The sequence below is a fragment of the Gobio gobio genome, assembly GCF_949357685.1.
Source record: "Gobio gobio genome assembly, chromosome: 3".
Lineage (NCBI taxonomy): Eukaryota > Metazoa > Chordata > Actinopteri > Cypriniformes > Gobionidae > Gobio > Gobio gobio.
In genome coordinates, this window is record NC_137099.1 from 59521004 (window position 1) to 59547165 (window position 26162).

Consider the following 26162-nt stretch of genomic DNA (forward strand, 5'->3'; position numbering starts at 1 on the left):
GGGGTTTGTGTAACACTGGTGTAGCCTAAAGTCACCGACTCCGATAGGTTACTACTACTAGCTCAAAAAGGCGGCCCTGATGCGCTTCACCAATGACGGGCCCGAGCGCAGGTCCCCGTGTTTGTTGGCAAACCCTCGCCACTCTGCGCCCATTGGCTGTGCGGCATCTTCCGTTCTTCCTGATTGGACTTCGAGCTTGTCTCTCACCTTGCTGGGATAAGCAATTCAAACTGCAACAATGAAGCATTACGAGGTAAGATATTGTTACAGATTTTCTGAGTTCTCCTTGTGCAGGCGTTCAGGTCTCAGATGCTGCGGTGGAGATGAGGAAGTGGCCCGTGGCCGTGTGGAGATTAATGAACGTTAAAGACATCACTGAGGTGTCAGATTAGGGTGTCAAGCACCTCGGCCTAAGAGGAATGGCTCGGTATGGAGGATTATGAGTCGGACAGGAACACACAAGCGTTCTGTCGGATCACAGATGATGCTATTCATGCCAGACCTGAAGCAAAGATGGGGGAAATAACGTTAGTTTGTCTCCTCGACCCAGGGCAGACTCTGAAACAACCTCTGTCCCATATTACGACACAATATGGGGAATAGCAGGAATATCGCTTGCGGTACACAATATGTGTATTATGAACATATGCGGTGGTTGTTGTCCTCGAGATAAGTAGACAAAAACGCCCAAATATGATTTTGCGAAGGAACCTCGTGTGCACCTGACTGGCACATTCAACGCTCCCCCACTAGTCATTCCGTGTTTCAATCAACACAAGTTGTAATTTCTGACCAGGTGCTGTAACAAAACGGCGAGTTTCCCCCCATATACTGTAAAACAATAGGTTTATTTCCACTCAATCTGTGTTTATGTGGGCTCTGCTCTCCATAAACCCGGAAGTAGTTACGTTTCTGTGTGAATTTGTACATTTGTGCACATCAAACATGACCTATAATGATACGTACACGTCGTTGAGGATATTTTAAATGCTGATGTGACACGTTTGGCCTACATTGAACTTGTTCGGACAACGTATTGTTGATTAAACTGACATAGGCTTTGTGATGTTCTGATGTCCCACAAGAGGGCGCCAGAAGGTCTTGAAGCTCTCGCTGGGACATCACATATATCATTAATCGTACTTAAGTAACTAATAAGTTAAGAGAGACTCAAATAGGGAGCACAACTAGCATAAAATAACGCATAACATCGATATTCGCGTTCGTTAATGCCGTTGCTGAAGCGAACGGAAGCCACTCACGTGATTCTCTAACGGTCGCTTCTGCTGTATTTCGCCTCAAAGTCAACTTTAACATTATGTCGGTTCGCAGTTCTCTTTCAGTTGGGGTTTCTCTCAGTGGCAGTGGGGTTTTCCTCCAGTGTCATCTGCTCATGCCTTTCCAAGTTATTAATAATCTCTCTCTCTCCCTCCTCCCTAAAATAGTGTCTCCGAACAGAGCGCGCTACCGATAAACCAAAAAGAAAGGAAAGGCGTTTTTTGTTTCACAGCAAAATGTGGTTTATGGATAGTTGACAAATAAGCAGGTTTTTTTTGTGTAAAACACCACTTTTGAAGAAAAAAAAATACACATTATGTAGTGTGAGGTCTGAAGTCACTAACTTTGACAACTCGTTCCCTGATATTTTAACATTTTTACTGAAATGTGTCCTATGGTGTGACCTGATCTATACAAATGGTTCTCTATATAGATCAGTGGGTCTGACATAGAAAGAATTAAGACTATAGGGGTGTCGCACCAAAGGACAACAGAAATTAACACTTTTTTTGTATAGTGGTTCCAAAAAAGTTAAATATTTGAACAATCTGAGACAAAATCTTACCTCAGTTAGGCCTACGCAACCTTGAATGGGGTTGTTCAACTAATTAAACAACTAACTAAACTTAAACTAGAATTTGACTGGATATGGTGTCACACCGGAGGACATGGTTTTCAGTGACAAAATGTAACAAAACATACGTTCCCACGCTTTTCAATAAAATACATGGATGAGTAAACTAAAATATACACTTGTAACATTATGCCTGAGGTGTTTATTAACATTTGTATGCTTTTCTTTATCATTTATAAAAGTTGTAATTTGTTGAGACAGTCAAACCAAAGGACACTTTTGGGATTGGGCTCTAAAAATGAAAAAAAAAATCGAAAGCGCAAGCAGTTTTTATATCAACCGTGTAAGACAACAAAATGTTTAACCATTTACTGCATTTTAAATGATGACAATACATATATATATTTTTGATCTTGTGACAGTGAAAATGCCATGACACGTCAACAACCCATAGCCAAAATAGAAAAGGAAGCCTGTTTTTTTTATTTATTCACATTTTGTGACAATAAAAGAATATTACAGCATTTCAAATAGCCAGAATGGGCTAATTTCTTATATCTAAATATTTTTCCTTTTGATTTTTGGTTGAGATATGACCATGTGCCGGTTACACTGGTCTAAAACTAGTCTTACAAGTTAGTCATCTTTTTTCTTTATCAGTAAGTCTGTTCATAACTTTTTAAAGTCAGTTACATAAAACGTACATTGGCATAATTTGATGTCATGTTGTATCATAATAGCTACGTTTATGCAACTGGTCCCATAACATATATTTTGTCATACAATGGTGCGAACCTAAAATCTTAATTGTGTAAATGATCCGTTTGTATAAATATTGGTTGTGGGCTCTAGATGAGGGTGTGAGTGGCCTCTGTTATGCTCGCGTGTGTGTTCATGTCATGTGTGCATCCATAAGGCGAGTTATAATTAGCACATATTGGGATGACTGGGGAGGGGTCACGTTTCCTCTGGAGTTTCAGAAGAAAAAGAAGGGAAAAAAGAGAATAAGCTGCATGTGAGTGAGAGACAGATATAGAAGTTTTGTTGACCTTTTTGTGTATGTGTTTTTAGGGCGGTGGGGGGGCCAAATGTGTAGATGAACAAGGGAGAGATGACAATAGAGAAAGGGGAGGGTTGAGTTAAAGAGAGAGAGAGAGAGAGAGAGAGAGAGAGAGGGGTGGGGGCTCAGACAGACAGATTTATTTCCACAGCTGACAGTAAAGCTCCCGTCCCACACTCGTTTTGGAGAGAGGGACTAAGAGAGGAAAGAAGTTCAAAACTCAAGAGAAGGTGGATCAATAAAGCAGACAATATGGATACCTTGGCTTTAGAGGCCACGCTGCCCAAAAAGGCTCAGAACGGGGCCGTGGGTGCAGCACCTGGCCCCCCCGCCCCAACCAAACGCAAACCCGCTAAAAAGACTAAAAAAGCTGTGGTCTTTTTCGAGGTGGAGATTCTGGACGCCAAGACGAAGGACAAGCTCTGCTTCCTGGACAAGGTAAGAGAGGCTTTTACCTGCTTTTTGATATTTGACGTCCTGTATGCATTACCCTGTCTGCAACATTTAAATGTGCTCGTGTATAATTACGCACATGCAAATATTACAGCCTCGTAATAATTAAAAGACAACATGGGATGTTTGTGATATGGTCGGTATTTTATGTGTCAGTGTTATCATTAATACTCTATTGTAATTTTTATCCGTTTTTATATTTAAATTTGAAAGTTTTAGTCATTTTATTAGATGTTTTTTTAATATTTATACTTTTTATGAACTTCTATTACAGTAGCACCTCAACTTAAACTACACAAAAATGTGAAATGTCGCCTTATAATATATATATAAACAATATTTATATATTTCAGTTAACGTTTTACTTTACGTTAACTTTTTTTTGGATGGTTTTAGTTAACAACAATAATACGGCAAAGCATTTTAACTGCAAAAAAAGATAAAATGCAATTAAAAATGTGTTATTAACTGGTAACATTATGTACTTTGCCTAAGAATTTGAACCTAAAAATTAGGGCTGCGCAATATATTGAAATTATCGAAATATTGCAAATGTCGCAATATGCATATCGCAAGGGCACGCAATATCTGAATGATTTTAATAGGCTACTTCAACATTGTGAAAAGTGTACGTTTTAGGTTGATGCATATAGCAGAGAATGGACTGAGCACACGACTGTTACTTATGTGACTTGCTTGACGTTAAAAAGAGTTATTAAACGCAATAACTTGCAGTCTCGCGCTGTCTGACACACACACACACACACCGAAACATGTGCACAAGCTGTTCTTTTTTGTGTCTTGTTACACACTCAAACTGTCAAATACACACACAGTTGTGTCAAAATGGCTGTCTTGATGAGTGTTCATGTAAATCGTCAGTTATGCTTTAAGTGAAAGATCTCAGTTGGGGAAAGAAATAGATTTTACACACTTAAAGCAATATCGTATTGCATATCGAATATCACATTATTTAACAAGGATATCGCATATCGCATTTTTCGTCAATATCGCATAGCCCTACTAAAAATCTTCCAAATCAATGTTATTATTTTATAGATGCTACCGTTAGCTTCCGTCAATTCACTTTCCGTTCACTCTGGATTGTTTTCACATGAATTAAGCAGTTTTTCCCACTGTAGAATGTGAAGTTCTCATCCCTAGAGTGGTGCTATCTATAGAAAGTGTGGTGGTGGTGGTGGTGGTGTTCTGGCTGGAGGTCTTGCTGTAGTCGTCCCTGTAATGAGGCCTCTAGAATGACAGGAGCCGCGCTGAAGGATTATCGGGGATTGCACTCGTATGTCCTCGGATTAGCTGCCGCTTCCCCTGTGATGTCACTGGCTACTGGTGTTGTGATGTCACAGAGGAATGCCAGCCTGCGACGATGACGTCATCCGTGGATCTAAATAATAGGGTTTTTGGTGGGAAAGAAATGATCCGCTCAGTTGTCATATAAGCAATAACATTCACAGAAAATGACATGGATTGTGCTCGAGGTGCTTCTAAAGGTCATTCCTATGCTTAAAAAAAATATCATGGCACTTTTTGTGAGTGCATGAGAGCGCCAATGTTGTTTTCGATCGTTAAAGGTGCAGTAAGCGATTTCTGACAATGCATTTTGAACACTGTTGATATTTAAAATTTGATCAACAAGAGTGGATGTCTCTTTATCAAAGCTGACGCAAAGCAAAATAAAGGGTCATGAAAGTTTAAGTGAAGACTGAAAAACTGACATACAGTAGAGACGTCTATACAAGCAAGAGTTGGTTGTTAGTCGCCAGCAGCACATGCTCAAAACCAATGTTACTCAGGGATGGACTGTTTTCAGGCTTCCCGCTTCAGTCTCTCCAGCGCTGGAGAGCTTTTCTAATATTAATGCGGGTCCTAAAGCTCTTGCCTGATCATAACTCTTCATTTTCCAGTGATATTCCTCTCACCTTTTCTATTTTGTAATATGTCTCTTTCAATAGTCTTTATTCAAATCTCCCTCTTGCTCACTCTCATTGGACATTCACTCTCTCTCCTCCCCTGTCGTGAGTGAACACGCCCCCTACTGCTGATTGGTTCACTCTCTCTCCTCCACTGTCACAAGTGGACACGCCCCCTACTGCTGATTGACTCACTCTCTTTCATTGGACGCATGTCCAATGAATGAGTGAGTCAATCAGCAGTAGGGGGCGTGTCCAATAAGAGTGGGCCGATCAACAGTAGGGGGTGTGTCCACTCATCACGGGGGAGGAGTACTGTTGATTGACTCACTCTGTCATTGGACACGCCCCCTACTGTTGATTGACTCACTCTCTTTCATTGGACACGCCCCCTACTGTTGATTGACTCACTCTCTTTCATTGGACACGCCCCCTACTGTTGATTGGCTCACTCTCTTTCATTGGACACACCCCTTACTGCTGATTGGCTCACTCTCTCTCCTCCCCCCTGATTATTGGACACGCCCCCTACTGTTGATTAGGTGTGTTCGACATCGGCTGCGGCTGGATGCACCTGATCGGCGAGAGTAGCCGCGTGCAGGCGGGGAGGAGCTGCAAACACAGACGTGAAGTCGGACACTTTCTGCTTCTCGCGGTGACGCTCGCGCTGTGTTTGCACACTTTATCAGCTGAAGTGAAATAAATGCAATATTTGGCAATACACAGATGTTTCAGAGACATTATTGTCATGTAATACTTTATGCACTGCTTAATACAGCGTGTGTTTTTACAAGAATAAAGTTCAACATATAAGCCTACACTATCAATGAAGTGGGGTCTATGTTTTTAATCAGTTATATTTTGATAAACATGACAATATAACATCGCGACTACATGAAAGGAGGTTTTACTGTTATAAAAAACAGATTTGTGCGCATTAGTGGAGCTGAAGGTTTTAGAATAAACACGAAACACACGTGATCGCTGTCATGCGGTGAATCTGGCCAATCGTGGAACGGCTGTGTCGTCATCAGAGCCCGTGCAGCCTCGAGCAGCTGCTTTGGAGAAACTGCACCGGCTGTAATCGCCGGCTGCTCTCGAATCGCTCTCGCGGCACTTTGTTGACATACGTCACTGTCACGTGGCGTCGGCGCTGCCTCAAGTCGGACAAAATTTCTAACCGGCATGCACTGCTTCAAGTCAGCCGCCGATCGGTCTGCGCATCGCTGGGTGAAGTCGAACAAGCCTATTGACTCACTCTTTCATTGGACACGCCCCCTACTGTTGATTGGCTCACTTTCTTTCATTGGACACACCCCTTACTGCTGATTGGCTCACTCGCTCTCCTCCCCCCTGATGAGTGGACACGCCCCCTACTGTTGATTGACTCACTCTTTCATTGGACACGCCCCCTACTGTTGATTGGCTCACTTGCTTTCATTGGACACGCCCCCTACTGCTGATTGGCTCACTCTCTCTCTCCTTGGACACGCCCTATACTGCTGATTCACTGATTGGCTCTCTCTCTCTCTCCTTGGACACGCCCAATACTGCTGATTCACTGATTGGCTCACTCTCTCTCTCCTTGGACACGCCCTATACTGCTGATTCACTGATTGGCTCACTCTCTCTCTCTCCTTGGACACGCCCTATACTGCTGATTCACTGATTGGCTCACTCTCTCTCTCCTTGGACACGCCCTATACTGCTGATTCACTGATTGGCTCTCTCTCTCTCTCCTTGGACACGCCCTATACTGCTGATTCACTGATTGGCTCACTCTCTCTCTCCTTGGACACGCCCTATACTGCTGATTCACTGATTGGCTCTCTCTCTCTCTCCTTGGACACGCCCTATACTGCTGATTCACTGATTGGCTCTCTCTCTCTCTCCTTGGACACGCCCTATACTGCTGATTCACTGATTGGCTCTCTCTCTCTCTCCTTGGACACGCCCTATACTGCTGATTCACTGATTGGCTCACTCTCTCTCTCCTTGGACACGCCCTATACTGCTGATTCACTGATTGGCTCACTCTCTCTCTCCTTGGACACGCCCTATACTGCTGATTCACTGATTGGCTCACTCTCTCTCTCCTTGGACACGCCCTATACTGCTGATTCACTGATTGGCTCACTCTCTCTCTCCTTGGACACGCCCTATACTGCTGATTCACTGATTGGCTCACTCTCTCTCTCCTTGGACACGCCCTATACTGCTGATTCACTGATTGGCTCACTCTCTCTCTCTCCTTGGACACGCCCTATACTGCTGATTCACTGATTGGCTCACTCTCTCTCTCTCCTTGGACACGCCCTATACTGCTGATTCACTGATTGGCTCACTCTCTCTCTCTCCTTGGACACGCCCTATACTGCTGATTCACTGATTGGCTCACTCTCTCTCTCCTTGGACACGCCCTATACTGCTGATTCACTGATTGGCTCACTCTCTCTCTCCTTGGACACGCCCTATACTGCTGATTCACTGATTGGCTCACTCTCTCTCTCTCCTTGGACACGCCCTATACTGCTGATTCACTGATTGGCTCACTCTCTCTCTCCTTGGACACGCCCTATACTGCTGATTCACTGATTGGCTCACTCTCTCTCTCCTTGGACACGCCCTATACTGCTGATTCACTGATTGGCTCACTCTCTCTCTCTCCTTGGACACGCCCTATACTGCTGATTCACTGATTGGCTCACTCTCTCTCTCTCCTTGGACACGCCCTATACTGCTGATTCACTGATTGGCTTGGTCGGATCCACTTTCAACAGCGTTTCCTGCACCTTTAACACTGAGAAACAGGTTCACAGATATCTCAGGAGTCTCATATTAGCAGCGGATTTCATGATGAATGCATCTTTTTGCACATTCATTACAGCACTGAGATCTCGCATGTTCACTTGTTAAGTTTTTAAAGTGTTTAAGATGGAGAGAGGGTGAATCTTTGGCAGTGTGGCTTTGGAATAGCAGTTCATGTCCTGTGTGTGTTCTGAACGGAGTTTAATTCAAGTATTTATGCTCTTAATTGGCTTGACACATTCAGTAGTTATGTTGTTAACTGAAAGAACACACACAGACGTTAGATGAAGCAGCTTCTTGGAGGAGTTGTGGAGGCAGCAGACGTGTCAAATCTCCCGGCGGGACCCTGGGCTCTTTTGGGAGGTCTGGTCAGTCGGCCGTGTTTGTGTTCGTGGGTCTGTTTGTTTGGTGTCTCTCAGAGCAGCTGCTGCACTAAAGCCACATCGCCGGGGGATTGTGGCTAAATTTACCCCTCGTCTCAGACATACACTCTAAACCAGTGTTTGTGTATTTGTTTGATTGTCAGGTGGAGCCCAATGCCACTATCGGCGAAATCAAGTCCATGTTCCACAAGAGTCGTGAGTATACGAGAATTGAAGATCTTCACTCAGATTCAAAGTTTGAGACTTGCAAGACATTTATAATGTTAAAAAAGATTTCTTTCAAATAAATTCTGTTGAACTTTCTGTTCATCAAAGAAACACTTTTACACTTCTCATACTTTCAGCATTGATAATTGTGTTTTTGATCGCTTGATTTGTGTGTTGTTGCAGACCCTCAGTGGTATCCGGCCCGACAGTCCATCCGTTTGGATCCCAGTACGTATTGAGCTTCTGTTCAACATCATCTCGACTGACTGGACCTTAGGTCTGAGTCTGCTGACATTCAGTATCAGCACGATAAGAGATTCATGCTGTTGCGGGCTGATTATAAGTGTCTGTGGTGTAGGATTAAATAATAATATTTGCACCAAAATCAATATTAAGTTGTTACTAGACTCAGTTTTTAGAGCGTACTGCTGAAGTTATCCATAGACAGCAACACAACTGCCACTGTCAAGGCCCCTGATATGATGTGAAGGATAGTTTCTGTTGAATGTCTGTGTAGATGAAGGCTTCTGCTAGTAGATGTTGCTGATGCATTATGGGTTTGTGGTGCAGAGGGGAAATCTTTGAAGGATGAGGACGTGCTGCAGCATCTGCCTGTGGGAACAACAGCAACCTTCTACTTCAGAGACCTGGGAGCCCAGATCAGCTGGGTCACGGTGAGAGACCACACGCACACACACACACACACACACACATACATATATGTATATATATATACACGCACACAGAATATATACACACACTTATGCTCGCATACACACTCACTCTCTCGCTCTCTCTCACACACACACATTTGCACGCACTCACTAACTCAAACACACACTCACAAAAACACACACACACACACCGATATACAAACTCTCACATACACACTCACTCAAACACACACAGATATACACTCTCACATACACGCAACACTTATACTCGCATACACACAGTCTCTCTCACACACTCGCACACACACTTGCACGCAGACACACAGATATACAAACTCTCACATACACACTCACTCAAACACACACTCACAAAAACACATTCACACACATATATACACACACTCTCTCTCACACATTCTCACACACACACACACACACACACACACACAAATTTGCACGCAGACACACACACACACAGATATACAAACTCTCACATACACACTCACTCAAACACACACTCACAAAAACACATTCACACACAGATATACACACACTCTCTCTCTCTCTCTCTCTCTCTCTCTCTCACACACACACACACACACACACACACACACACACCGGTATACACACTCTCACATACACATACACACTCACACAAACACACACAGATATACACACTCACATACACACACACACACACACACACACACTTATACTCGCATACACACTCTCTCTCACACACACACACACACACACACACCGATATACAAACTCTCACATACACACTCACACAAACACACACAGATATACACACTCACATACACACACACTTATACTCGCATAGCCTACACACTCTCTCTCACACACTCACACACACACTTGCATGCAGACTCACACACACAGATATACAAAATACACACTTATACTCACATACACTCTCACACACACACATTTACACTCCCTCAAACACCCACTCACAAAACACACACTCACACAGATATACACACTCTCAAATACTCTCTCTCACTCACTCACACACACACACACACACACACACATTTGCACGCACAGACACTCACTTACTCCCTCAAACACACACTCACCAAAACACACACTGATATACACATTCTCACATACTTACTGTCTCACACACACACACATACATTTACATACACACATTCACTCACTCAAACACACGCACACACAAACACTCTCTTACTTGCGCGCACACACTCACTCACTCACTCACTCACTCACACACTCTCATACTTGTGCACACACACTCACACACACTCGTGCATAAAGTACAAAAACTCTATAAAACCGTTTTGAAAGTTGTCTTGATCTAGAACCGCCCTTACACCGTGTCCTAACCAGACGTGATGAGATTCCAGCGACAAGCTTCTTGTCTGTCGCATCAGATGTCACACAACGACAAGACGTAACTAAATCAATCAAACTATCAAATATCACAACCAATCAGGAGAGCGTGTGGGCGGAGTCTCTGCGTAGACATCACACCATTTTAACATGATTAAAAACACACACTGACGAACTGAATCTTTGTCACAGAATACACTTGCTTGATCACACTGGGTTCATCTTGGTTCAGTTTTCATTGTCGCCCTCAGTACGGCTATAAAGCTCACGCAAAATCATACTCACACTCATTCAATTCAAAAGCACATAATCTGTGCCTCATTATCATCGTCATGTCTTTGTGTGTTCTTGTTCCAAGTCTATCCCTCACAGCTCGTTTTCACTCATCCACGATCTCTGCCTCTTGATGCGAGCGCTGTGATCAGCTGATGTTACAGTTTGACTCCATTATGTGCATTTATATGTGCTTGTGGCAATGTTTGTGTGGCTGTGTGTTAATCTGTCCCTCTTAACCGGCCCGTTTAGTGTCCGTCACATTATCTCTGTGAGAGCATGGGATATTTATAACCTGGAAACATGAACGTGCTTCCCAAGAGCAGAGGAACTGAGCTCATGAACACCCCCCCCCCCCCCCCTCTCTCTCTCTCTCTCTCTCTCAGGTGTTTCTGACGGAGTACGCCGGTCCTCTGCTCATTTATCTGATGTTTTACTTCAGAGTCCCGTTTATTTATGCGCCTAAATATGACTTCACCACCAGCAAACACTGGGTCGTACAGTAAGTCTTTAACAGTACAGCAACAAATACACTAGATTCATTTCACAATTGACATTTGAGCACTTTAGTGTTTTCCATACTCCAGTACATGTGCGACAGCCACAGTCGTAGAAATACAGCTTTGACCCCTTCCATGCAAGTCCTATAAAAAGTGTTTTGTTGTTGTAGTTTGGCATGCATGTGTCATTCCTTCCACTACGTTAAGAGACTTTTGGAAACATTGTTCGTCCATCGCTTCTCGCACGGGACTATGCCTCTCCGCAACATCTTCAAGGTGAGAGATACAACGTCTCAGATACTCACTCACACACACACACGTTTTTTTATGACGTATGTAAATATATTTGCATACTAGAAGCATGCTAACTGAATTACACAATATGTGAAAGGGAATGTAAAAAGCATAACGGGCACTTTAATAAATTGTCAATCTTCCTGCTCAGCCTATCATAGTTATATGTTTTTAAAATATTATCAAAGTAACTTTGCAGTAATATTAACCCTCTGGGGCTCTTCGGTCATTTCTGACCCGAATTTTTAAAAATAATAAATGTAAAAAAATCGTAGCATCGGAATGGTCCGAAACTTGGTGACTTTATTGGTACTTGGTATATGAACACCCACAAAAATTGGGGACAGGATTTGAAAAGTCTGAAAAGTCTAAGTGGTCGTAAAAAAAATAGTCACACTCGGGGTCTTTGGGTCAAAAATGACCCCCGTAGGAAATGAATGGGAAATTGGCAAAAATATGAAAATACAGAGTTTTTTTGTGCATACAATCTACAAATCAGCCAGGATGCAGAAAAAAAGGACTCAACAGTGAAGGGGCGAATCTCTAAAACATCAAGAGTGCAAAACAGACAAAACAAACTCACACACACACAAAAACACAATTCACTTTTGGAATGGCTTGCGTTAATTTGTGTGTGCATGTGTGTGTGTTTTTTTGTCTATTTTGCACTCTTGATGTTTTAGAGGTTGACCGCTTCACCGCTGAGTCCTTTTTTCTTCATCCCGGCTGATTTGTAGATTGTACGCACAAAAAAAAACCAAATTTCCCATTAATTTCCTACGGGGGTCATTTTTGACCCGAAGTTCCTGAGTGTGACTATTTTTTTTACGACCACTTAGACTTTTCAAATCCTGTTTTTGGGGTGTTCATATACCAAGTACCAATAAAGTCACCAAGTTTCGGACCATTCCGATGAAGCTACGATTTTTACAAATATTTTATAAAACGCAAGATCCACTATAGTGGTAAAAATGTGCTATTGCGTGATAAAAATGCTCAATGTGTCCACCGGATGGCTCCGATCTCATGTAAAAAATTGCTTTCATGAGGCCTAGGCTTGACTCTAAAAAATGTATGTATATAATCATTTTTTTATTTTTAATAAAGCTGTATTTCATTTTAATTATATTCAATGGGAAAAAATGGGTCATAATTATTGCATAAATATTAATTAAATCATAAAATTATCTCAAAACACCAAAAAAGAAAAGAAAAAATATTTAATTTGATTTTACTCAAATCTTTATCTTAATCCCGCCCTCCGGGTCATTTTTGACCCGAAGGTCCTGAGTGTGACCCATAAATGAAGACCCCCAGAGGGTTAAAACATTTAATGATGTGTTTTTGCAGAACTGCACATACTACTGGGGATTTGCAGCTTGGATGGCTTATTACATCAACCACCCGCTGTACACGCCACCCAGTGAGTGCACACTAACCCCTTCTGCCCTCATGTACTGGTTCCTGCTTAACACAATTATTTTTCAATTTCTGCATTTGTATTTATAAATGACTGTGGCACTATATGGTGGTATGACGTAGGCAGATATTGAAGCGTGTTCAGCTTCACGGCTCACGCTGTTGTTTGCATTGCAGCCTATGGAGAGCAGCAGATCAGACTGGCCCTCATCGTGTTCCTGGTAAGATCAGCTCTCATACAGGATCAGTGTGTCTCAGCCATAGTGTGTGTGTGAGGATACAGAGCTCGAGGCTAATGATCTCTTTATGACCACAGTTCTGTCAGATCGGAAACTTCTCCATCCACATTGCCCTGAGAAATCTCCGACCACCAGGTAAGATCCCACACTTGAACTGTGTTTCACACACACACTGTTTGGATCTTTATGCTTAATGTAATGTTACATTTGCATTTTTGGCTCATTATTATAGATCAAGACTGCCAAAAGTAAGGTTTTTAATCTTTTTCTTCTGCAGGATCTAAAACCAGGAAGATCCCGTATCCGACTAAAAACCCCTTCACCTGGATCTTCCTGCTGGTCTCCTGCCCCAACTACACTTATGAGGTGAGATGCCCATGATCAACCCAGACGCCTGAACCTGCCGCTTCATTGAAAACTGCTGATTTAGCATTGGCTGTGCACTGTGTTCTGATGAAGATCCTAAATCGGACGCTTTATGCTGAGACATAATACTAGTTACACTCTGGCTTAGATGTATTCTTTGGATCAGGTTGAATGTATTACAACCTGATCCAGACTCAAACTAACTCCAGCTCACAAACTCAAAGAGGTTTCCAATGTTTTATCAGGTCTTGTTGCAGATTCTGATCACTAAGTTATAAATCGATAAAACTCTAAAAGGGTGAAGCTCACGAAAAACATCAGGAAACCCCTCAATCTAAAGACAAAAATAGCATCACATGAATATTTTACCATTAAGATATCTTTTCATAATTATTGTCGTGATTGCACATTAATGACAATTGTGGGAGAGAGGTGGGTAGTTTAATTTATTAATGTGTTTTAAAGGGATAGTTCACCCAAAAATAAAAATGACCCCATGATTTACTCACCCTCAAGTCATCCCAGGTGTATGACTTTCTTCTTACAGATTCAGAGTTATATTAAAAAATGTCCTGGCTCTTCTAAGCTTTATAATAGCAGTGAATGGGGATTGAGATTTTGAAGCCCCAAAAAATGCATCCATCCATCCATCATATAACTGCTCCATGGGGTTAATAAAGGCCTTCTGAAGAGAAGCCATGCGTTTGTGTGAGAAAAATATCCATATTTATAACTTATGAGACCAAAAGAGTGACGTGTCTCGCGGCTCAAACCAATGGGGCTGGGCAACAAACTCAAGCTCCTTTTCTCATATCAAAATCCTCCCACATTTATCTTAACAAAACGTGTGGAGCAGTTATATGATGGATGGATGCACTTTTATTGGCCTTCAACATCTCAACCCCCATTCACTCCCATTCTAAAGCTTGGAGGAGCCAGGATGTTTATTTTATATAACTCTCGTCTAAAAGAAGAATGTCCTCCCAGGTGTCAATCATTATCGTTATATAACTCCTATAACTTGGATCCACACGGCTCTGGGGGTTAATAAAGGCCTTCTGAAGCGAATCGATGGGTTTTTGGAAGAAAATATCCATATTTAAAACTTTATAAAGTAAAATATCTTGCTACCGCCTTACACTTTCTTCATTAGTTGAATACGTATCACAGTTCAACGTCTGACATTAAACATCACGCCAGTTACACTTTCTTCATTAGTTGAATACAGAAGGCGGTCCGCCGGAAACTAAATATTACTTTATATAGTTTTAAATATGGATATTTTTCTTACACAAACCTGTCGATTCACTTCTGAAGGCCTTTATTAACGGCCGGAGCCGCGTGGATTACGTTTATGATGGATGGATGCACTTTTTTGGGCTTCAAATTTTGGGCTGCCATTATAAAGCTTTGAAGAGCCAGGACATTTTTAATATAACTCTGATTGTATTCCTCTGAAAGAAGAAAGTCATACACACCAAGGATGGCTTGAGGAAGACTAAATCATGGGCTAATGTTCAGTTTTGGGTGAACTATCCCTTTAACTTTCGTGAAAATAACATCACAATGCAAAACAATCTTGAATGTCTGATTTTAGATATGACCTGGACGTTTACTTTTGATGTTTACCCAATTAATTTGTGTCTATAATGATTTGATATGTGTAGATAGTGGCTTAAGTGTTTTGATCACATGAACTGAATCTCCTCTGGTGTGTGTGTGTGTGTGTGTGAACGCAGCTGGGGTCGTGGCTGGGCTTCACTCTGATGACCCAGTGTCTGCCCGTGGCCTTCTTCACCCTGGTGGGCTTCATCCAGATGACCGTGTGGGCGAAAGGCAAACACCGCAGCTACCTGAAGGAGTTCCGCGACTATCCCACGCTCCGCTCGCCCATCCTGCCCTTCGTCCTGTAGGACAGTCACGCAGTATTCCTCTCGTCTTTTTAACCTCTTCTCTCGTCCTCCCCCATCCTCTCTCTTTTATACTGCACACGGCCGGCCTCCATTCGTTTTACACGCGTCTCTCCTGCAATCGTTCACGGACTGATTCTGAATAATGAAGTCTGCTCAGATCCTGAACCTCGAAAGCTTCATTCTGATTGGCTCAATATCGCCCTCTATGGACTGGATCTCTATCATCAGGAGGAATCTTGTGTCATATTTTGCACAAAGAACATAGTCAGCATTATTTTCATAATTAAGCTCAATTCTCAATAGCTGTGATTTTTGAAGCACAACATGGTATTGATGCCGATTGTGATTTTTATTTTGTTGTTGTACTGAAAATATGCTTTTTTTTTTGCATTACAATAATGGAGGGAAAAGTGCTTGTCATGAATGTCACAATACAAAACCTTTACTTTGTGCAAAATATTTTTCCCCACGTCCTGGAGGTTTGTTCATTGGATTCCCCTCATCCAGTCACTTCACGTCTAGAGGAGCTTTGATGGAGACAGTATTTCCCTGCTGTAGTTTGAGTGTATGATTTTGAGATCTCTGATATGCACTGATCATGTGATGGCTGTGACTTCAGTAAAGATGTTTAGTTCTGCTTTTAGTCATTGTGATGATCTCAAAACACTAACCAGAGGACCGGAAGTCGACCGGTCAAAGCCCATCGACTGTAGAGAAGTGTGAAGCTAAAGGTAGCAAACTGCAGATGTCAGAACATGTTTTGTTGACCTAACAATTTATATAAAAGAGAAAGAAAAAAAAAACATTGTCTTGTGATTCGTCCAAATATTTACAGATGATAATGTGCAATGTAATTTCAGGGTACACTCTCAAAAAAAAAAAATTACACAATTATACCTTTTAAGGTACAAGTGGCCGTCACTGGGGTGGGACCCTTAAGGGTACAGTTTTGTACCTCTAAATCAGAAGCCACCACAGCATAAAACTCATGGCTCCCAGCATGCATTGCAGCATTTAGTTAGTCACCATTGTTGAGATTCATAAGCTGATTCTTGATATCTGTGTGCGTCTAAACTTTTTACCCCCTAGAATGTATTTAAAAATCTAAATTCAGAATGCCTGATCTGTGGCAAGAAAGTATTGTTGGTGAATATTATTAATATTTTTAGTCAGTGATGAGTTAAACAAAAATTATCATGAAGAAAAATATTTGACTGATGGCTTTTGATTTGAACAGATTGTGTTTTGTTAACACTACCAAAAAACCACAAATGTACCAAAAAACCACAAATGTACATAAAAGCCAAGAGTCAAACTGTCCAACTAAAGGAAACACTGATTACCATAATGGTAACCAAATATTTTCAATAAAATATCTAAACCTCTGTTAATTCTCAGTAAGAGCTTCTATAGATGTCTTTCAGGGTTGGAGCCAAACTATACAGGACAGAGACTCACTAGGACTAAACTTGTCTACCCCTGCTCTAAGTAGAGGAAAACAATGGTTTAATTGTACCCTAAGGACCAATTGTGTACCTTTAAAGGTAGAGTTATACGTTTTGCTCCCCAAGGAACAACATTGTTCCTCCACTGTACCTTTTTTTTTCTGAGAGTAACATTTTATGTTGTGCAACTTAAGAGTTTCTGGATAAAGCACAAAGGGATTGAAAAGACTTAAGAAAATGATCCAATCTGTAGAGCTCAAGATAATCTTTATTATTGAGAGAGCCATGTATATACACAGAAACAGGATGGAGAAATGAATGAAGGCGGGATATTTATGCTGCGCTTGCCTCGATCCTCTTCTTCCTCAAGTTCAGTCGTCTCTCCCTCTCATACTCTTTCATCCTCATCACATAACTGCAGAGAAGAAGAGAAACTCAATAAGACAAAGGTAAATCAGAAATACAACAATACACATTTTAAGCAAGCAAGAAAAAAAAGATGGTTTTGCATGACTCGTGACCGCCACAGTATGAAATGTGGTTCACATACACAGAAATAAATGGTTTTATTGCCATTGACGGTTCCATGAAGAGCCTCCATGGATCCTTTTTAACAGCACTAAATGTTCTTCACACTAGAGCCGTATTCAGACGGTAATTGGTTCTCACGTGGATGTCAGTAAAAATAAATGTTCATGGCACCTCAGTGATGAAACTCGTGCAATCGGATGTTGGAGGAGCGAGTTGTGTGATCATACGCACCCGGGAAACACGTGGTTAGTCACATGATCAACTGCTGTAAATAAAATGTCATGTGCTTACCTTGGAATAAATTTGGATTTAATTTAATAATAGGACAATAATGTCCTAATTATTTAAAATCTCCTGTTTAAAAAAATAGGAAGATAGACGTATTATAGTTCAAATGGTTTTTATCTCTTGTATTTTATCTCAAAATGATGGATGTCATTTTAAAAATGTGGAAATGAGCAATACAGCCTCTTATTTACATGAGGTAAACAATGCAGCAGTTATTTTAACATATAATTGCTGCCGTAATAACGGCCCATTTCAAATGTTTGTGCTTTTCTTCTCTTTTGAGCGGTGATGAAAGATTATTTTTAATACTTGCCAGCATTTCAGTAATAAAAGTGTAGGCTAGATATTTAAAATGCATCCAAATTACAGTGAAGCGCAACTGTACGGTGCTCCGCAGTGGTCAAAAAGTGAATTTTGAAGTGATATATTCTTGAAAACTCAGATGTGGTTTCAGACGGCAATTAAAATGACCACACATCGATGGCGTCAAAAAAACAGTAGGTCACTCGGCCGGGGATTTTTACGCGGGTGGTGGGAGAAAAACACTGACGTTCTGGATTCAGACAGCAATAAAATCCCAGACTAGCCCCGACACTGATGAAGATACCTTACGACCCCATGAGAAACTATTACCGTCCGAATAGGGCTGAAGAAAAACATATTTGAAGAATTGTTCACTAGCTGGGTTTCCATTATAGATTTATGCAAAAAAAAAAAAAAAAAAACGATTGCGAAATGATGGCGTTTCCATTAAATTATGTTATCACGAGATGAAAAAATGGCATTTTAGTTGCACAAGTCATTCCAAAAATCATGGCACCAGATGGTGGTTTACAATGTTTGCTTCCACACTAGCCATTAGATTCAACTGAAGGAGATGCAGGGGTGTTATCCCAGCATTAATGGCCACATTTCTGCTTCGAGGTCCTGATCAATTGTGGCATTTCTGTGTTGTTTAGAATCCAGTATTCTGATTATTTTGTCTTTTATGTGTTTAATAAAGAACTCGGTCTTGTCTCCCGCGCTGTCTACGCCAGGTGACCTGGAAATGTGGAAAAACTGTTTTCGGCCCACGACCGATCTAAAGTCTCCAGATTACAATGTGTTGCCCATTCTCAATGCTTAAAATTTCACATTTAAAACAGAGAATTTCAGTAATAAAGTCATTTAGAAAAAAATTAATTGCAAAAAGCTGCTTTTGCTTTTGGCCAGTCAGAGGTGTTTATGACTCCAGCTCAACAGCGCTCAAAGCCTCACATTATTAAAATTTCAGTACCGATTTGGTATTGCGGTCGGTACTTTTGACAACACTAGTACAGAGGCTGTAGAAGTTGCCAAATATTAAAGATTAAGTGAACATTTGAATTCAATGACGACTGGCCAATATTGAACAAGGATTTGATCTGCTGTACAGTGTAGGGTTGGGTACTCAACTCTACTTTTACTTTGGTACTAACAAGAACTGATTCACAGTAAATCAATCGGTGCCAAATTTCAGTACCTGAGAACGCATCTGGTGATATAGATGAGTGTCTGTGAATATTAAACCGCAAAAAGACTATTTAAATATGAATCCTGTTTGTCCTACACACACACACACAGGAACCAGTTAAATGTGAAGGAGATTGGGGACTGGTGGGTTAAAGCACTGCACTAATACGCTCCCACCAGTGTGTCCTTGAGCAAGGCTTTACTCCATGTCGCTGCAGGAGGATTGTCCCTGTAATAAGTGCACTGTAAGTCGCTTCGGATAAAAGTGTCTGCCAAATGTAAGTGAACGGCACCCAACCCTAGTCCAATGGGACAACAACAATCCCCCGGCTGCTGGCGCCCTCTTCAGGCATTGGTTATTAACGTACATAAGATGATTGTTTATATAATGCGTTTTATATTATTTAACTAACTGTTGTTCTATAAAACCATAAGATTACGTGCTTTTGATACTATATTTGACACTGTTATAGTGTTAATTGTCACCTATTTTTAATTTAGTCTTAGTCTTGTGCCAAATGTCCTTGTTAGTTTTAGTCATTCACATAACTTGACTAATAAAAAAAGATTTAGTCGACTGAAAGTCTCGTCATTTTAGTCTAGTTTTAGTCAAAAACTCAATATATTGTGTGGCAAAATAAGTTAGATAAAATATATATAACCTGCATAATGTATGTGCCACAACACCACAGCTAACTGGTTGATTTACAGCGTAGATGCCTAAAAGCAGCATTAGCTTATGAGACGATGGGCACAATATTTTGATCTTGATTCAGTATGAATTCATATGTATATAGCCTACTGTACATATAAGGGAAAACAAGTTGTAAACTTTTTTGGGGTTAAATTATATTTGCTTGCATTCTTTACTATTCACTATTATTAACATTTTAACGTTTCACAAATAAGTAAGCAGTTATGATCTGCAATACTTTTTTGAGCAACTAGACTACATGTATATTGATTAAAGAGCCATAAAAGGCACCAGTGGGTAATGGCATTACAAATGATTTTTTTTATTTTTCCAGCCACAAAATGTAATTTGCCTCTTTGCATTGGATTTCTCTATTTTAACTTGAATTACTACACTAATTGTAATATAAATAATTCAAATATTAGAAGAAAAATGTTTTAAGTGGTCATTAATGGACCATAATTATTGCACAAATAGTATTTAGTACCAACATATCTCCTCAAAATATTATTGAACTAAAATATAGGCTATTTATTTTAAAAAGAGTTAAGGTTTATGGTCACATTTGACCATCAATGATTAGTAAGGAATACCTGAGGGCTAAATACAAGAAAAACATGAACATTAATGTTTACAATGTTGCATCTCCATCACTCCATAATAAAATGATACTGTAAATATGGTTGACGTAATAATCAATGCACACTATGCTGTACTGTTTACCAAAAATGGCTGTAAAGTTAAGTTATCCGCGGCTTATGCCATTCAAATGTATTGACACAGCGCTAGAAGTATTGAGCAACAGCACGAACTCTCTCGGAATATTTTGAACAGCTGAATATTCATCTCATGATGAAAAAGTTGAGACGATTGTAGATGTAAATGGAGAGATTTTATCTTAGTTTTTATTTTAAGCAAAACATTTTAGTTTTGTCCTTTTTCGTCAACAATAATGCATGTTGATTTAGTCTTAGTCAGCGTTTTTGGACATTGGTGCAGTCTCGTCATCGTCATTAACTAATGTTCGTCAACGATATATTTTTTCGTCTCGTCTCGTCTGACGAAATTAACACTGTTATTATAATGTGTATTTTTAAGTCATTTGTTTGATTGCTCAGGTCTACTTTTATTACCACAACAAAATATCAGATTAATCGTCAGAATAATCGTCCATAATAATGGTTAGTGACAGCGCTAGTGTTTGAGACTGAGTGAGAAGAGCGTGTCTTACTCCTGATGTTCACAGTAGTCCCAGTCGTGTCTCTCATGTTTGCAGGCCAAGAAGTTTGGGAAATTGTCTCTCTTGCACTTCATGAGTTTGAGCAGGTGGTGTGCGCAGTAATCGCGCTGCTCCACCGGCAGCATGGCCAGGTTCATCTGCTCCTGCGTCGCCACCATCACTGACAACACAACAAGAAAACCATATGAGATTCACAAAACACCCGCTACAATGAGTCTGCTTTATTACAAAACACCCGCTATAATGAGTCTGCTTTATTACATGACCACAACATGTGACAGGTCAGCGTTTCCTGCAGTCAAAGGGGAAAACAAGTTTGAAACCCTTCAAAATATTTAGGCCTGAATTTCAGATTTATGAATTTGATTTGCATATAGCGTTCACATTTGGATTACACTGTTTAAACATTGACAAATACACTTTATGTTATGCATATTTGTCACTCATACATGAAATGAAACATTTCTGTAATAGCACTAATAAACTGAACGCCTATAAAATACACAATAGTCAGGGTTCCCACTCTTTTTCAGCAACCATTTTCCAGCACTTTTCCAGGACATTTTCGATTTTACTACGGCGGGAATAAAAGACAAGGATCACGCCAAATATTGCTCTCTAAGTCTTTAAAAGCCGTACAGTTTATTGCCATTACTTAACAATCCAGAATTTTTGAATATGAGCTCTTAATCATACATTATGACTATGGAAGCTTGTTTACACCACAGAATAGAAAGAAAAGGTAATTGTGACTTTTTATCTCGCTATTCTGACTCTCGCAATTGCGAGTTTACATATTTGTGATATAAACGCGAAAATTGTCGCAATTCTTTTTTCCTCAGAATTGGACTTTATAACTTGCAATTGCAGTTTAGATCTCACAATTCTGAGAAAAGAAGTCAGAAGTGCAAGATATAAACTCGCAACTGCGCAAAAAAGTCAATTGTGAAGAAAAGGTCAGAATTGCCAGTTTAAATCACGCAATTCTGACTATATCTTGCAATTCTGACTTTTTAACACACAAATGTGACTTTATATCAAAATGATGTGATTAGGTAGCAGCTTACGAGTTAACATTCACTGCATACATTTAAGCAGTTAATAGCATTAGCATTAGCTAACGGCTGCAAGTAGCAACACAAGACTAAACATCATTATTCAAAATACTACTCACACGTATCAAACTCAGCATTCCTGAACATGTGCTTTCTGCAACTAGCGCTAGTTGTTTGGGCCAGCGATAAAGTCTTTATACTCGGCTAAAGAAATAACTTTTTTTTAAAGAATTTTCCCAGACAACAACAAGATTTTCCAGGACATTTTACATTTTCTCTCATTTTCCATGTGTTTTCCAGGACTGGAAAATTTGTCATCAATTTTCCAGGTTTTCCAGGACGAGTGGGAACCCTGAATAGCCAGGTTTATTTATTTATCATGAATAAAATCAACTCAATCTGATAGATTTTAAATTAAAATAAGGATTTTTCCACGGCTAGCCATACTTTAAAGTTATTCCGACAAATTGTATGGACTTTAATAATCCCAATGAATAGATTTATGGTGATTCTATTGTTCTCCTCAAGACGCTTTGGACAAAAAAATAAAACTTCTGCAGCGTTTCTGAAGACCTTTGCTTTTTCTTTTTACCAGGAAGTCTCATTGAGATTAAAATCTCTTTTACAAGAGAGACCTGGCCAAGGTAGCAGTCAGACAACATGTTAAAATGCAACAAATACAAAATAATAAGAAATATTAGAACATGGCATCCTCTCAACAAAAACAACCACAAGCCTTCATTACCACGGTCTTTATGAGGCCTTTAAATTCACCAATAGACACCAATTTCTCTCGTTTTAAATCTTTTTGCAAAAGACCAATTAAAGAAAAGGAATAAATTAAGGGAACACAACACATCGATATGTTCTCTAAATGTCTAAACACACAGCGAGTTATATCAGTGACACACCACAGTTTGAGAACACCGTTTCCAACATTACTTTTTCATTCATTTTACAAAATAGAGCTTAAAGTTTGGGATATGACATCTTGGGAAAGTGATTTTATGATTAAAACGAGAACAAAAATCTGCCAATGGGTTCATAAAAACCAACTTAATTCCAATGCAAGTGATTTTCATACCCAATGACAGATATTTGTTCTTGTTTTAAGCACAAACTCACTTCATTTTGTTCAATTTCTCAGAAAATCCGACTGAATTTCTTCACTTTGCATGTCAATTTGAACTGGAAAACAAATCCTGAGGAAGAACATCAATTTTTGCAGTGCATTAAATGCAGGGCCCTATGATATTGTTATATTTTTTTGTTATTTTTTAATAGTTTATTCTGTTTTAATTGTTCTGTCCTCTGCTTTAATGGTTGAATTAAGTTTGACTGACTCTCATTCGTCTTCGGAACACAAGTGAAGATATTTTTAATGAAATCTGAGAGTCGCTCCATTGACAGTCTAAGCAACTACCACTTTGACACTAGAGATCCTAAAACTAATCCACACGAATCAAGCGGTTTTCCCCACATTTTCTGAAGAGACTCGATGGTTTTATATGATGAAGGAAAGTCTTACGGGTTTGGAGCGGCATTAGGGCGAGTAAATGATGACAGAATTGTCATTTTTGGGTGAACTGTCCCTTTAAGCGACTGACCTTTTGATTTATTCATCCAAAATTTGACAAATTCCATGACATTTTACAGTAAATTACAGTTTTATGAATGGATTCAATGGCATCGCAGAAATCATACGGCCCTAAAGCCATGATCTAAAATGTAAGACTTTCTGATCCAATTCAAGACATTTAAGCCCTTAAATTGTGGAAGGTCAAATAGACTTAAGACATTTTTAAGACCCGCGGAAACCCTGATTGGTGATTAATGTATTTAAATGGCTTAGAATATTTTAGTTTTTAATGATTATTTAGATCCCTTACGAAAATGTACTATAGTAAACATGTAGTTTTTTGGTTTACCATTTGTATAACCACAGTTTTACCACAAATACCATGGTTAAACTATAGTTAGAGTAGCAAAACCATGGTTTAAAAGCCCTATTATTACGCCCAAGCCCTATTATTTGTTTTGTTTTGTCGTAAAACCATGATTAATTTTAAATTAATAAAATCAAATGGTTAATACACTATGTTTAAGTGCAGAAATCTTGCATGTTTGTCAGTCGTGCGTAAATGAAACTGGTATCACATTACGTGCATTAGTTTAAAATGTAAATGTTTTGTGTTTGGGGGAATGTTCTTTAGCGAAGTCTTCATGTATTTGAGTTATAATGACACCAGCCCTACACAAACTCATAACTACACACATTTTGTGGCATTGGACCTGAAGTTCAAAGTCAACCTGAGGACACGAGGACCCGCGGCTCGTGTTCAGGGGCTAAATGAAGGCGGATAATGTGTTAATAAGCGCTGATGGGGTGTATCTGAGCGGCGGTGTGTCACCTCTCTCCTTCCGCTCGCCGAAGCCCACACTCGGGTCATTCGCGGCCGGCTTCAGCGGGTCTGGCGTCGCGTCCCTCTCCGTGATGTAACTCCGAACGAGATGAGAGCCCATTCTCAACGCAGTATATCAACAGAAACAGCCACAGAGATTAATAACAAGTCCACTTATAATGCAGAAAGCAAATCAATTCTGCACACTTCCATTCGGTCACCTCCAGAAACCGCCTGAAGTTTCCGGTCTGCGCAGGAAGTAAACACGCGCAACGACGAACACGCTCCTGAACGCCCTCGGCACTAATGATGCGTTCCGCCTTGAGATCGCCCTAAAAGGCTGTCAAAAATAACTGCTGATGTTCATATATCACATGAACTACGTGGACGCTAGTTTATATATCAACACAACATACAATATTTTTGTTCTGCCCCCTCCCCCATTAATAAAATGAAAAAAAAGCGCAATCAGTTAATATTTTATTTTTCAGTCACTGAGAGAGACAGTTGACATTAGTATTAAACAGGTCAGGGCATATATTTAGTATGGCGTTTAATTAAATCATTTATATGGGCTTTTATAAACTAAATCTTAATTGTTTACCTGACGTACTTTCAATGCTTCAGAAATGCGCGCGCCCGCATAAATAAAAAAAAAACTCGCTCTGGTTCTCTTCATTTGTAGGCCTATTCATTAGGATTTTTAAAGATGCCATGCCTAGTTAAACAGAATATAATGTTAATAAGTGGACAGATTTTGTTTATTAGCAGACAAACAAGTTTATCTTTGTTAATTTCAACATTTACTAATGCATTATTAAAATCGTGCTAACATTAGTTAACGCACTGTGAACTAACATGGACAAACCATCAACAGAACTAACGTTAACAAAGATTAACTAATGCTGAACAGAGTTCATGGTTAGTTCATGTTAACTAATGTTGACTACAACCTGTAAAGTGTTACCAATATGTGATAGGCTAAGAATGTAGGCAGCTAATATCTAATTGGCCTAGTTAAGCTAATTGAACATATAAACAAAGTTGAGTTTACTGTCTTGTTTTTAAAACCTATAGGCTATTACATTGACATGGTGACATATTAAGACCCTGGTCAACTGAACCAGCTATGGGATCTTCAGGAGCACTTGATAATATAGACAGATGTATCTGATTAGGGTTTTGATCTGAACTGTGTAATGGAGTCATTTTGCCCAATCCTGTACCTGTGTATCTGCCAGGTACCCTAATCAAAACCCTAATCAGA

General features: G+C 40.0%; 2 protein-coding genes across 3 annotated transcripts; one reads left to right on the plus strand and one right to left on the minus strand.

Annotated features, from left to right (window-relative positions):
• Positions 1-59: 59 nt before the first annotated feature.
• tecrb (trans-2,3-enoyl-CoA reductase b) lies at positions 60-16531 on the plus strand. Of its 2 annotated transcripts, XM_079811313.1 has the most exons (12): positions 60-253; positions 3300-3350; positions 8628-8679; positions 8875-8919; positions 9262-9365; positions 11405-11520; positions 11689-11794; positions 13163-13235; positions 13409-13452; positions 13548-13605; positions 13748-13836; positions 15576-16531. In XM_079811313.1, the coding sequence occupies exons 1-12, from the start codon at positions 239-241 to the stop codon at positions 15747-15749; spliced, it is 927 nt and encodes a 308-aa protein (XP_079667439.1). In that variant the 5' UTR covers positions 60-238; the 3' UTR covers positions 15750-16531. The 2 variants fall into 2 exon arrangements, with proteins under 2 accessions (XP_079667439.1, XP_079667438.1); XM_079811312.1 differs by lacking the exon at positions 60-253 and having other exon boundaries at positions 261-3350.
• ndufb7 (NADH:ubiquinone oxidoreductase subunit B7) lies at positions 16514-25148 on the minus strand. Its single transcript, XM_079811320.1, has 3 exons — positions 24905-25148; positions 21430-21598; positions 16514-17609 (listed from the first exon to the last, which is right to left on the minus strand). Exons 1-3 carry the CDS (start codon positions 25014-25016, stop codon positions 17528-17530), a joined length of 363 nt encoding a protein of 120 aa, XP_079667446.1. The 5' UTR covers positions 25017-25148; the 3' UTR covers positions 16514-17527.
• Positions 25149-26162: the final 1014 nt, after the last annotated feature.

Bases quoted from the DNA above. Each gene is read 5' to 3' on its own strand.
- tecrb (XM_079811312.1), top strand. From the start codon at position 3,165: ATGGATACCTTGGCTTTAGAGGCCACGCTGCCCAAAAAGGCTCAGAAC. The intron at 11,795-13,162 runs GTGAGAGATACA...GTGTTTTTGCAG, and splicing joins CTCTCCGCAACATCTTCAAG to AACTGCACATACTACTGGGG. The intron at 13,837-15,575 runs GTGAGATGCCCA...GTGTGAACGCAG, and splicing joins GCCCCAACTACACTTATGAG to CTGGGGTCGTGGCTGGGCTT.
- ndufb7 (XM_079811320.1), bottom strand. From the start codon at position 25,016: ATGGGCTCTCATCTCGTTCGGAGTTACATCACGGAGAGGGACGCGACG. The intron at 21,599-24,904 runs GTGACACACCGC...TTGTGTTGTCAG, and splicing joins CGGCGAGCGGAAGGAGAGAG to TGATGGTGGCGACGCAGGAG. The intron at 17,610-21,429 runs GTAAGACACGCT...TCTTCTCTGCAG, and splicing joins GACTACTGTGAACATCAGGA to TTATGTGATGAGGATGAAAG.